Raw genomic sequence first — 13,826 nt, 5'->3', positions numbered from 1 at the left:
CATCACCTAATTGATTACATTTTGCACCATAGTGCAATTTCAGAGATGGAACAACCAAAATGATAAGTAGACTTCTCTTTCAAAAATATCTAGGGGTTTTCACTAAGTTAAAAAACTATGGAGTTCTACATTGACCATTTGACAGAAGAGTGCATCCACATGATCCCATTCATGGAGATTCCACTACCTTTAGAATGTGTGGAGCTAAACATTGGCCACTAACAATTGTGTTCTCATTTGAATTCTAATCTTCCTACCATCTAGCTAGAAGAAAAAGTGTACAGGTGGGTTTAGGCATAGTGAGAGTAATCTCTTGCCGGATGTTAGACAATGACTAGTCATCCTCTACTTGCAACATGAATGGCTCACATTCTTCAGATACAAGGATCAACTCCACAGATTCATTATCTCATGTATCTTGATTGATACTATTCCATTGGCCATTCAACATTCTCCATCGTTGATACTTGAACAATGAAATATTTGCAAAGAACAAGTAATTAAAAAAACAATAAACCAAACTAACACACACCAATCAGAATAGCCTTTTATTGCCTAAATACAACGTCCTTGGAAGAGGCACAACATTCTATGATTTCAAGGTCTGATGACGTCTTGCAACTCCACTTCTTTCCAAATGTCTTACATAGCCATTCGTCACTCAGATTTTTCATTATGTAAGTGCAACGAGTGTGGTGTAGTCTAACACATGATTTGAAAATGTGGACAATAATAACAATTGGGATGAACCAATTCAAATGTATGCTTTTAGAGCTTGTGTTGGGCTTCATTGCATTGAGAATATCCATGGAGAGCTTACGAATGTAAGTATGTAAAATTGAAGAGCTACATGTTGGCCACTCTGGACTTTCCAGCTTTGGTACATGCAAGGGTTCTAAAGTGCCATATTCATTGCTACCCTTGGGCACAATGTACTTAAAACTATAAAAGAAGATCGCTTCATCTGCAAGCTATCTTGGAGATTTTCCTTCGTGAAGAAGCTTACCTATCTTAGCATGGAACACATGCAATACTCCTGTGAAGAATTCGATTCTTTGCCATTCAATGCTATCAGAACGATAAAGCACTGCACATAAAAAATGAGTGTAGTAGATAAATATTAGAGAGAACCCGAAAAAAACCAATGAAGAAATATAACTCACTGTGTGGCATGTGCCGTTGCAGCTGCACTTCAGGGGACACATAACTATCTTTATGTAAGAATACATGTTGCACCAATGCTTCATTCACGAGTTGCGATCCGGTTTGGCATCGTCTAAAAGCAAGTATCCTTCCCTTCCAATGCTTTGTTAGATCATGCACATCTCAAGAACAGACCTTAAATGCCCCTTTTCTGCTTGGGTGCATAGAAACCCAATCATGAATATGAAAAGTGTCTGCAATCCATTCCCCTGCATCATTTTTCCAATTTCTTACTTCCATTGAATTAATCATCGACCTTCTTTTCATAGCTGGTTCTGAAAGCTAACTCGAAACTCTTGAAATTAGCAAACACACATTTATCAAACCTACTTTGGAGTGAATCAGACGAGCAAAAGGATGATTCTACCACACTAGGAACACAAGTTCAGCCTACTATCTACCCAAGAAGCAACTGCTAAGGCACTGAAATTGCTGTTGTAGCACTAAAATCAGCATGCTCTTATGCCACCAATCGGTATGAGAGCGCTGCAGAAGTCGGTATTGAGTGTCCCTTGTGTATCTCAGCCCATCGGATGGCTGAGAACATCGGATGGCTGAAAACAGAGAAAAAACAGCACATAACAACTGTCAAACGCATCGATATAGCAATGTATACATGTGGAAGGCACCAGTGCCTGGGAGGTAAAAGGAGGGGGTACCAGGAAAGACAAGATTGGAAGTTGGAAAAACCGCAGCCCAAACCTGAAAACTCAGCAAGAGTCTTGAAACTCAAGCTAATCCAGAAGAGGTTAATGCCTGACGAGAAAAGTCAAGTAATGAGGAGGGTAGGGGATGGAGAGATAGCACTCAACAGCTGGTATGATGAGGAGTGTATAGAGATGAGAACTCGCCTTCAGAGTGATGTACTTCTAGGGATCATCACTCACAGACAGTCATGGATCACCTCCTGTTGCTTGATGCGACGGAAGGAGAGGGCATTTTTAGCAAATAGCCAAGAACAAAGGATTTTAAATACCTAACCCCTCCGTGCAGTGTAACATGGTGGTCAACAACAGCAAAAGACAAGGAATCTATTAAACTCAATTTTCCTGCAGTGTGGTGCAATGGTCATCAGCCGCTAGGAACGAAGGATCTAACATACCTAACCCCTCCCTACAGTGGGACGCGGTGGTCAACAACAGCCAAAGATAAGGAATCCCAAAGATAAGGAATCTAATTTTACATCCTAAGCTACTCCCTGCAGTGCGACACGAAGGTCAGCATCAGCCAAGGACGAAGCATCTAAAGTCTAAACTCCCCTCTGTAGTGTGACACGAGGATTAACACAGCCAAGGATGGGTGTCTAAACTCTATCTCTCTTTTTAGTGTGACACAAGGGTCAACACGGTCAAAGAGAGGGCCTTGACCTGTAAACTAACACTGAGGTGTGAGCAATGCTCCACAACAACAGCGTTAGCAAAGACAAAATTAGAGGGAAAAAACAAAAACAAGAATAAAAGATGAATACTTGTTGCTAAAAATCTTGTAGCAATCACGTGATGTCTCTCTCTGTCTCTATCATAAGCGTCCAATTCATGGGAGTTCAAACGAATTGACGTGGCACTTTTTTATAGAGTAAATATTTTGATCGAAATATGTTTTGATCGAAATACGTTTTATTCGGATATCTGCATACAATCTGGATATATAGCGTATAATACCAAATTATAAGTACAATTTTTGTTGTACAAACATATAAGTGCAACTTAGCATGCGATAAATAAAAGCCTTGAAATATAGTTCACCTATGTTGTAAAGAAGATTATGATTAGCCACGGTGAGAGGCTGTAGACATCCAATTTGTATTTGTCAACACCTTAAGGCTTGGCATGAGCTTGAGGTTGTGTTGTAATTTTGGTTGTCGGTTTAATACAATTCACTCACAATTTAATCCCAATTCACTCACAAATTGTGAGTTTTGAAGGAAACAAAAGGAGTGAAAACTTTTCTTTTATTTGAATTAACTCAAAATGAATAATGCAGACGTGGCATATCCTTTGTAGAGGGGCTTCCAACATATACAAAATAGGGACTTTGTGACTCAAAACATACCCCAACATTTCCGCGCTTGCACTATATTCCCGTCAAAGACCTATCTTCTTCCTCACAATAGACTCGAAACTCTGGTTTGGACTAACCTTTCACAAGCCAAAAATGATATATTTTTGTCAATAGTGACTAAGTCCTTTGTCCCTAATCTCTACTTGATCTACTTTCAATTCTTTATATGGAATCTCCTAAAGATACTCCACCCGGCCACTCTCCATTTGAAAGGCTACACAAAACCACTCATTATTTGAACTCATTATTTAAACTCATCACATTGAATCAACGAGCTAGGGTCAAGCTTGCTAAACCACTAGGCTACAAACCCATGGTGGCCTCAAGCATAAAAAAGAAGAAGATTGACCTTCAACCCCCCCTCTCCCCCTTTTCCCCTTTTCCTTTCTTTCCTATCTCAAGTAGTTGAATGAAAAGAATGTTTTTACTTTTTAAGTTTAATTTGATATCAAAGGAGAACTTTCATTCCAACTCAAACTCCCTTTTCTTTTTGGAACGCCCAAGGGATCTCTTTAGATTCCAGCTAATGAATACATTGGTACTACTATTTGAGGCTTTTTCAATTATGAACTCAATGTGAAGATGACAAATTTTGAAAAGGAAGGATTATGAAACCTGCTACTTGCAACAAAAAGTTGACAATCTCTCTCTCTCTCTCTCTCTCTCTCTCAAAGTAGTGCACTTTGCTTGAAAAAATGGCTTTTCAAACACTATTAAACTTCTCAAAGATGCCCCCCTTCCTTCTCTCCTCGGTATGTCTGTCTTTCTGTGACTTGTTCAAATTCAACACCACAAGTGGTAATGGAAGCATGTTTGACATAGAGTTGTTCTCCAAGGTCAACACAAACTAGCAGAGTTACAAACAAGGGGTAGGGTTTATGGTGGACCACACTCGTCTTGTGCAAAACTTCTCGCTCTTTATCCCTCACTTGTTCACATTTGAAGAGCACTTGCCTAATCTTCAAGAATTGAAGAAATAAGAGGCCAAGATGGATGACCAAGTGACGAGGCTCTCTTCATCGCAATTCTCAATGTTTATATGTATATATGTGTGTATTTTTTTTTAAATGCATGTATATACACATACAAACACATAAATGTGTCTGTATACATAAGTAAATAAAACGTGCATGCGTGCTTGCACGTGCACACACACACACACACACACACACACACACACACACACACACACACACATAGCCTTTTGTAATCTATGTTGAAGTTTTGCCTAGCTACAACTACATTTCCTCACTTTTGACAAAATGTATATTTTTGGCTATAGTGTCTCCGTTTTTCTTGGCACTATTTTATTTACCGTACAACTATCTGTATGATAATTGAGAAGCAGAACGCCTTTGGATTTGAGTAAGGGAGTAGTTTATGTGATGGGACAATAAAAGGGCTCCTCATAAGACCTCTATAGGCACGTATAGAGGGCCCTCCAAACCTAAAACGGCAGCCTCATACTTGCTAGAATTAAGCTCCTAAAACTTTGGCCAACTTCTTTGATGGGGTGAGGTTCGAACTCCCCACAACAGTCATTCACAACACCATTGATATTGAAGGTAAAAAAGGTTACAAGCAAGATGACCAAATAGTGATGAAGAGTTCTCGGGGGGCTCACTATGTGTAAAACTACCATATCATGTGCGTTCAAAACATGTGTGTGGAACCCCTTATCTGTAAATTTTGTTAGGAATATAATGTACCTTTTTCTTTTAAAATCTGTAAGTTTTTTTCAAATTTGAAAAAATAATGCCCTTCTTTATATATATTTATGTAAGTTTCAAGAACTTTAAATACCCTTCTGTTGAACTCACGTGATAGGTTACATTTTTTATTAGCACCCAAGCAACCATTATAAAACTAGTTATAGCTTTCTAGACTTTGTGAAAGCAACCATCAGATACATCTAACATAAGTATCCCTTTAGCTAAGCCAAGTTTTAATGCAGGGTCAAAAAATTGAAATAATGGGATCCAGTTGGATGCTTATAGCATCAATGGGCTTCAAGCATGGGCTAGAATTTACATGATGAGTAAAACATGACACTAGTTAATGTGACATCAATATGGATGACATGAATGCATTGTATATTTTTCTCCTTGCATGTTGTTCTGCATATTTGATTGTTTGGACTTGAGAGCTTATATATACACCTATCGACAAGAATTTGAGAGAACCATCCAGACATGCAAAGTCTCCCGATAATGGTAGAAAAACGCTTCCATGGCTTTTTAGGAAAAGGTTTTGTTACTCAACTGAGGAGTATTTGGGCAAATACCAATGTCCATGGTTACTACTTGCGATCTACTATAGCTGCATTGACCCTCTAACAACGATAGCAATACTCCATCGGTGTGACCTCAATGACTCCTTTCTCCTAACTTTCCTAACTTGCAACACTTCCTTTGCCATGTAGGAGATCAAGTGCTTAAATCACACATTGAACTTCAAAACGTTGATGTTTAACTGATCTACTCCAATGCTTGAAAAAAAACCTATACAAAACTTGAGTTTTACCTCTAAATTTTAAAATTGAAGGCGAAGAAGGCTAGAAAATTTAGAGAAATTTAGTGTAAAAATTTTCTAAAGCGATCAATTTACCTCTAAAATTTCTCACATGCAGGTTTTTGGAAAAACTTTTCTTCGAGGACTGTCGACAAGTACCTGTTGACCACGGACACGCCGGCTTTGCGAGCTGGATAGGTAAGGCAAACCGGGTCAGAGCCTAGAGGAGCCCACGAAAGGTCAGTCATCTTGTCCAGTCTTATACGAGTGAATGGCGTAGAAGGGACATTGTATCGCGCGGCTCCCTCCCTCCCTCTCTGTCCTCTCTCCGAATAGTTTTGTAAGCTTTTCTTCTTCTTCTTCTTCCTCTCTCTCTCTCTCCCCCAACCCACCCACGAAAAGGGAAAAGACCAAGCAGGGGGCGTGGGCGTCTCCATGGCCAAGTTACTGAGCAAACTGCTGCAAAGAGCCTGTCGGTACTCTGCCAAAATAGCCATTCGGTACTCTGCAAACAGCCGGTCTGTACTCTGCTCACAGCCGGTCAATACTCTGCCAGAATACCCCATTAAATGCAGCCAGGTCGAGGGCCTGCAGCATTCCTTACACACTCCTGCCGCATATAGCTGTGTCACCCTCCAGAGGCTGCTGCCAGGTGGAGCGGACTCACACACCCCGATCGCAATACAGGGAGTGGGTGGCCGCCATAAGCAGGCACACCAGCACCTGAAGAATAGGAAGAAGGTGGCGGCGGTGCCGAAAGGGTGCGTGCCGCTTGTGGTGAATGGGCAGCATCGGGTGCTGGTGAGGGCGTCGCAGCTTGGCCATCCGCTGGTGATGGCGCTTCTACAGAGCACGGCGCAAGAGAGCGGGCACTGCTTCGACTACCCGGGCGCCGTGCGCGTCTCCTGCGCCAATCCCGCCGCCTTCCACCACCTCCTCCGCCTCGCAAGCCACGTGTGAACACGACCTCCTCCTTTTTCAAACATCGACTTGCATAGCAGTCCCATGTACATTCGAGCTCACTTCTCAAAGAAGCTCAAACGCGCCTAAGCCTTTTGAAATCACACGGTCTCTAGCCACACTCATGACAGCCCAAGCCTTTTTAAATCTCACCGTCCGAACTAGCCAACATCGAAGCCTCGTCTTACCTTGCCTTGTACCCACGAAATGTACCCAACAACCAAATGGTTGTCCACAATGGGTTCCTACACCCTTAGTAACTTGTATGCTGTGTAACATGGAGTTATGGCCTTCAAGTGCCTATGTTTCGGGTCCAAGTGTATGTGTTCTCATTAGTCGCAAAAAAAAAGTTTAAATAGTTATAAATTGTAAAATTGCACTCAAGCTTTTAGATTGTGCAAACCTCCCCCCCCCCCCCCCCAAACTGTCATCGTTGTACAATGAGGGAGAGAACACACGACACACACAGAGAGAGAGAGAGAGAGAGAGAGAGAGAGAGAGAGAGAGAGAGAGAGAGAGAGAGAGAGACAATGTTGGGATCAAACTGGGTTATTTAGTCGAGATGCTATAACTTTAACACCCTCTCTATAGGAAGAACAAGTGGATGAAGCAGCTACCATGCACACCCCAACAAAACTCCCTACTCGATACACGGTGGATTTGCTACTATCAACTTGTCACTTGAGCACCAATTGTCTCACAGAAAATTGAATTGTAGACCACACTACATCATAGAATCCCCATTTGAACACATCACCTCCAAATTTTTCTCGACAATGAACTTTTGGAACACATCATGTCCAATATCTGACCATCAACAATGGATTGTCTGTAGCACATCCATAATGTTTTGTATACATCGTGTTGGTTCCTTGCCAGATGCATATGCCTTGAACTCCGACCCATAGGTTCAAACACCGATAACTTGAACTCCAACACATGGGTGAAAATCATTTGTAGGGAGCACCTTTTGCCCCTCTCTACTACTCACAAGCCTCTCTCTAGCTAAAACCCAAGCAGCCGACATCAGTCTCTCTTTCTCCATCTCCAAGTTTGAGGTTTGAATTTTTGCTAGGGCATGGCTCCTAGGCAAAGTGTTTCTCCACGTAACTTGATCAAGACAATGGTCCAGGCTACACCATGGCTTCTACACATATGGAGTATTCTATATCAGCCAACCATACCGTGACTGCTACAACTTCCAATGCCAAGGGCGGTGGTCACAAAAAATTGGTAAGTATCTTAAATTTAGGTTTCATTTTTGCACTTATTCCATCTTGCAGGATTTTCTACAATACCGACTTCACAAGAAAATGTTGCTTCACTCAAGCGAAGTTTGGCAGTTACATGACATTTGATAGCTAAGTTTCAAGATCTACCTCTTGTAATATTGGGCAATCTTATGATTCTCAGTAAGCTACATGATTCGGCAAGTTCGTTCCTCTATGAAAGATCGACAATGTCAATTTCTTTTGCTTTGACATCTGTGTGTCAAAAGAAGCACTTGTTAGCTATGAGCACTCAAGTTGTGTTATGTCTCACCTTTTAAATGCACTTGTGCGAAGCACAGCTTCATTTCAAGGCATATTACATATAAGCTTCCAAAGTTTAGGATATACTATAAGCATACGAACTTGGGGAAACTTGGCAACATCTCTACCTAATTTTTTCTTGGAGGTTGGTATGACCCAAGCCAGGATGGCATGCAGGGTACATCCGATAGCTCTAAATTGCTCCGCATACATGGCTATGAGACAAATTCAAGCAAAGGAAACTGTTCTTAGAGGGGCGACAAGGTTAGCCAATTTCAAGTTCTACTTGTTTTATTGTCTTTAACATTTCATTTGAAAAATATTTCTTTGTTGTACAAAGAAAAGTGCTTTGGAGAAAGACATAGAGTGAAGAAAGGTTTCTATTTCGTGCCAAAGTATTATCCATTAACTTGGGAACAAGGATAGCGGCACACATGCTTAGTAAATGGGCAATACCAGGATATACGCTCACAATTATGGTTTGCAATGACCAACAATACAAATTGTGCAACGCACATATGCCATCAATTCAGACTACTGAGATCGTCATTAAAACCAAGGGCTTATCACTATTTTTGTAGTATGCATCCATGGAATGCAAGTATCGTGAACTCATAGAAAACTTAATTCATGGGACAACCACAATACACTAAGAGAGCCTCAAACTAGGTGATATCTTGCTTGAACTCCCAAGATACTTATCTTTATCTTTGGTATTTTTAGGGGTATAACCCAGCTAATACCAAACTACTCCATGTGTGTTGATGATCAATGCTCGATCTCTTCATGGTTGTACTTTCAAGGAAAGAGGTCATAAATTGGCGAAGGGGTCATCAACAAGTTTACTCTTCAAGTTGATTACAATCCTTCTAGGACACGATAGGCTAAGTTGGTCATCATTTCAGTATTTTATGTTATGGAATATGGCTATGACATTGATTGTAGCGGAATTGAATTAACAATATGACCATTTCCTTTAAGAGAACTCTTAAGGAGCATAAGAAGAGTAGTTTATTAAAGGTAGCAAAATGAACATTACACCTAATTAGCTTGGCATGAACAATACTTGTCAAAGAGAGAGAGAGAGAACTAGAGAAATTGACAACAGCTAAGGATCAAATTTACCTGGATCCGGTCCCCCTCCAAAAGGCTTTTGTATTATATATTCTCTCATGAAGAGAGTGTCATGCCAAGGGTAGGACTAGAGGCGCACGGCCCGGGCAATGTGCCGGACACACATGCGAATAACCTCCCAACCATCCTATATATAGGCCCCTGGCCCTCTTCCATATATAGACCCCTTTACTGCATGTGTGTCCGACACATGGCCCGGGCCGTGCCCGTCTAGTCCTACCCTTGGCATGACATTAGAGGGCCAGGGGCCTATATATAGGATGGTTGGGAGGTTATTCGCATGTCTGTCTACCCGCTGGTTTTACATTGGTATCAGAGCAAGGTGGAGAGGAAGGAGAGGGGGCAGTTATGGAGGAAGAGATGCATGGAAATCTCTCTCTCTCACTCTCTCTCTCTCTCTCTCTCTCTCTCTCTCTCTCTCTCTCTCTCTCTCTCTCTCTCTCTCTCTCTCTCTCTCTCTCTCTCTCTCTCTCTCTCTCGTTCGTGGACATTTTTGCATGGCAAAGAGGAAGGAGACGGAGAGGCCCGGCTATGGCGGCTTGTAGAAGCCAAGCACTGCATGGGATGTGCATGATACATGCAAAGCCTTGCAGGGCTTTGCAATCATGGAGGAAGGTGCAGAAGTTGTGGGTCGGGCAACTTTGAGTGGCCGATTGCAGGCATGCACCCCTGCATATCGAGGAATTTCAAGCACTTGGGCCGCGGGAACTTCCCCTTATACACAGATGCCTGGAGGTCGCGGGCGCATCAATCCATGCATGCGGGCTTCAAAGAGCCTTGCCAGGCCAGTGCCATCCTTTTTCGACACTGCAGCACACGCTGAGGAGGTCGCCATCGACCTCCTGTGCTAAGCTTTTCCTGCACAGTCGAACCCGTAGGCGGCCATGGGAGCTTCAAAAATTTCAAGGTTTTTTTTTTTTAGCGTTTTCTTACTACAGTGGCCGCCCATGGTTAAGGCGTGGCCACTCACCAATCCTTAAGGGAGTGTACACACCATAGCTGCCGGCTCGACAACGATTAAAACTCCTCCAACGGGAGGGGAGAAGGCCTGGGCAAAACCCACGGGGTTTTTTAGCTCATCAATACAATTGCAGAGATTTTCAACACTTTCTAAATCCTAAAATTTCCGTGCATCAAAGTCCTTCGAAAGCGAACATCCACATAAGCCAATTTGGTTCGATGCCAACAAAGCCGTGCTTATCAGCAATCTAGAATTTGTGCTATTGCTTGAATCTGGAAGCCTTCCTTTAACGCCGCCAAGAGCATGAAATCAAAAAGTCTGGTTCATGTTATGTGCCAAGGAAGCTCCTCAATTTTGGGAAGCGCTCTACACAACAGTTGACACACATGATATCGAAAACCAAGCATGTTGATTCGAGTAATTGATGAGGTATGCAGTTATTTTTTGATTTGGTTATGTAATCATTTGCACTTTGTTGGGTTTGCGAATGACAATTTATGCAGTGATTGTCGCCCAAGAGGTGTATTGGATTTTCAAGCATGGCTTGAAGGTTTTTACAACGAGGCTATTGAGCATGTGCTTGATACCTCTAGTATGCAATGGAATGGATGATCACGACTATCATTCATAGAGCCAAGTAGGTACGTGATGCATAATTTGCACGTGTTCTACTGTTTTTCCATTACATTTACAATTCGACACGGCCAATTTTTCGTGCATGATCGACAAGGTCGACTCTCTTTGCTATGACATCTGTTGCTAATAGCATTTGTTGGAAATGCATCCAGACATAGTTATATGAAGCACGACTTCTCTTGAGTACCTTAATAGAGCACGCTCATCACAGGTTACATTTTTCTTCCAATGGAAGGCCAAGGGCCAATTTTTCAGTATCTCAAGGAGATAGACATGGCCTATTACTGGACTTGTTGAAGGCAACAAGTTGCTCGGCATGGCCGACTCCTTGTCACTGTTTCTACAAATCGACATAGGATGCTTGCCACACAATACTAGTTAATTTCACTTGAAATTGCTCGACAAGGTCGATTCTTTTTGTCATGCTATTTGCAGCCACATCCGTTGCCTATTAGAAGTACCAGATTTAGGTGAAGCAAGGCTTCTATTTATGCATCTTCCATAGTGATTCACCACGTTTGGCATATGCTATGAGCATACAAACTTGGGAAGGCTTTGGCAAACGGTTTGTAGATTATTTCATTCCGTATACGACGGATGTATATTATACAAGAGGGCGTATATCCATATGTGACAACTCTTTCTCGCACGACCGATTTGGCTATGAGCCACCTTTACGTGAGATTTCCCTTTGGAATCTCATAACAACCGGTTGCAGCAACAACTACCAAGTTAGCCAAGTTCAAGTTTTTCTTGTTTTTTTTTCCATGTTTACACTTTACTTGGCAATTACTGTCATTTTGCAAAGCAAAGTGCTTTGGCAATTTTACATGAAGCACGGCTTCTCCCTTGTGCCGAGATAATGCCATTGATTTGGAATCCAGGGCTTTGGCACACAAGTTTGGGGAAGTGGCAAAATAGGGAATGTCAGCTCACAGAATCTCTACCAGTTTATTCTGTGCAAGGCACTTATGGTTTCGGTTCTCACGCTTGAGACCGTTATAGTAGCCAAGGGCTTACGTTTTTGCATGCAAGGCATGCTAAGCAGGTGGCATGGATTCCACCATTTTATGCATTATGCTTCCGCTATCACGCTCGCAACTCTGTCAAGGACAGACTAACTGATGGATTGTTGAATTTGATGGTTGGTTGCTATCAACACCCAACAACACTAAAAGGAACCTAAATGTAGGACTTATTTCACAGGCAAAGTGCCAATGCTAAGTCATTTTCATACAATCACGACCCTGCAAGGCAGGTAGATCAAGATGTGGTTGTGTTTTTATGTTACCTCTCTCAATGAGAGAGTCATAGCAGAAACTTGTTGCATGCTTATAGGATACGCTGCACGTTAGGCGTAAGATGCACACGATCATGGTAATCAACTATACACGTCATAGTCGTTCAAGGGAAGTTCCGCAGCCCAGCATGCTCTTCTTCTCTCTCATTCTCTCTCTTTAAGGGAATAATGAAAATCTTCTAAGAAGCTTTTGATACGTGTTTTGCTCGTGAGTCAGCCTGAGCCAAGGTGCTCTAACTCTCAGCTAGCACGTGGCTAAGATGCTACTCAAATTAGTCTTTATCGGTTCGTCCATTGAACACTCATTTGCACAAGGGCTATGAGCCACACAGGCTAAGAGCCATTGTTAGGCCAAGGGTAAGACCCAACTATTGGCATTCTTTGGGTGATTGTTTTCAAGAGTGAACAGATCTACCCAGGGAAGTATACATCGACGTTAATGGACAAGCGAGGGTCTTGTCATTCAGGGATGTTTACAGTGTCATTTTTGCACTACATGTTTTCAGTGCGACATTCAAGTTGAGTTTTTGATAAATCTTCAACTCACAGCAGCTGATCTCTACAAGGAAGTATAGATGCAGCAATCAGTGGAGACAGCATGGCTGTCCACAAGAGCTAGGCAATTCACTTGTGTGGATTTCTTGCTCTCTCTATAGCACTTTGGAGTGTCTATGGACATATTGTTTGGGGTAAGGCCCGGAGGGTGACTGCTAAATCAGCCCCTAGGCATTGAGGATCACATTTAGATCTCTCCCAGTTAAACTTTCAAGGAAAGAATTCGACAATCTACCACACGGTAGCGGATGAATTCAACTTTTCGAGTTGATTCCAATCATTATGTACATGGTTAACTATGTTGGTTGCCGTTGCCTGCTAGTTGAGCAGTTTCTACAAAGGGTCTTACCAAGGGGTTTGACTACGTAGATGTTAACCAAAGGGGTTGGATTGCGTAGGCAACACCCACGGTTTCTAGTGAAAGTCGTATAAATATGCTTGAATGTTTCAAAGCTATGACAAGGGCATGTTGGAACAACGTATTTTGGGCCGTAGCGTCCACTATACCTTATGTTGTTATGAACCTAGTTGTAGGGTTCGATTTGGCACATGTTGTCACATGGGATACAACATGGTCTAGGAACTCAAGGAGTTCAGTTTAGCCAGTGTGGAGCATGATAATGAGGGTCCCTCTCACTCTTGTCGCGGAGTGTTTGCAGTTACCTCCACACACAAGTACCAGCTTGTACTTGATGGATGTCGCTTTTCTTGATATCCTTGTTTGAGACATATTCCACATGTGGAGAATATGAGTCTCTTGGACTGACACTGGCGCCGACCTTTTACCAATGTGTCGCGACGACGTCCCTAGGTGCTAGTCGCATCCATTGGTTTGACCATTTTAAGCACACAGTATCAAGAGCAATTTTAGTGGCCAGAATTTGTCGAGTACTAAGTAAAAACTTGTTACGATTACAAGTGCTGTGAAACCACCTTAACGGAGGGTTGTTTCTACATACCGCTAAGTATGCTA

The 13,826-nt window shown here is 42.1% G+C and overlaps 1 protein-coding gene and 1 pseudogene across 1 annotated transcript; one reads left to right on the top strand and one right to left on the bottom strand.

Moving 5' to 3' along the window:
* Positions 1–548: 548 nt before the first annotated feature.
* LOC147457695 (uncharacterized) lies at positions 549–1,368 on the bottom strand (annotated as a pseudogene).
* Positions 1,369–6,063: 4,695 nt separating this feature from the next.
* LOC147457694 (uncharacterized) lies at positions 6,064–7,087 on the top strand. Its single transcript, XM_086513642.1, has one exon. It carries the CDS (start codon positions 6,211–6,213, stop codon positions 6,733–6,735), a length of 525 nt encoding a protein of 174 aa, XP_086369768.1. The 5' UTR covers positions 6,064–6,210; the 3' UTR covers positions 6,736–7,087.
* Positions 7,088–13,826: the final 6,739 nt, after the last annotated feature.

The sequence above is a fragment of the Adiantum capillus-veneris genome, chromosome 5 (genome assembly GCF_014529385.1).
Source record: "Adiantum capillus-veneris isolate H3 chromosome 5, ASM1452938v2, whole genome shotgun sequence".
Taxonomy (NCBI): Eukaryota; Viridiplantae; Streptophyta; class Polypodiopsida; order Polypodiales; family Pteridaceae; genus Adiantum; species Adiantum capillus-veneris.
This window is presented reverse-complemented; position numbering and strand designations above follow the sequence as displayed.

Excerpts from the sequence above, each read along its gene's own strand:
- LOC147457694 (XM_086513642.1), top strand. The coding sequence starts at position 6,211 with ATGGCCAAGTTACTGAGCAAACTGCTGCAAAGAGCCTGTCGGTACTCT.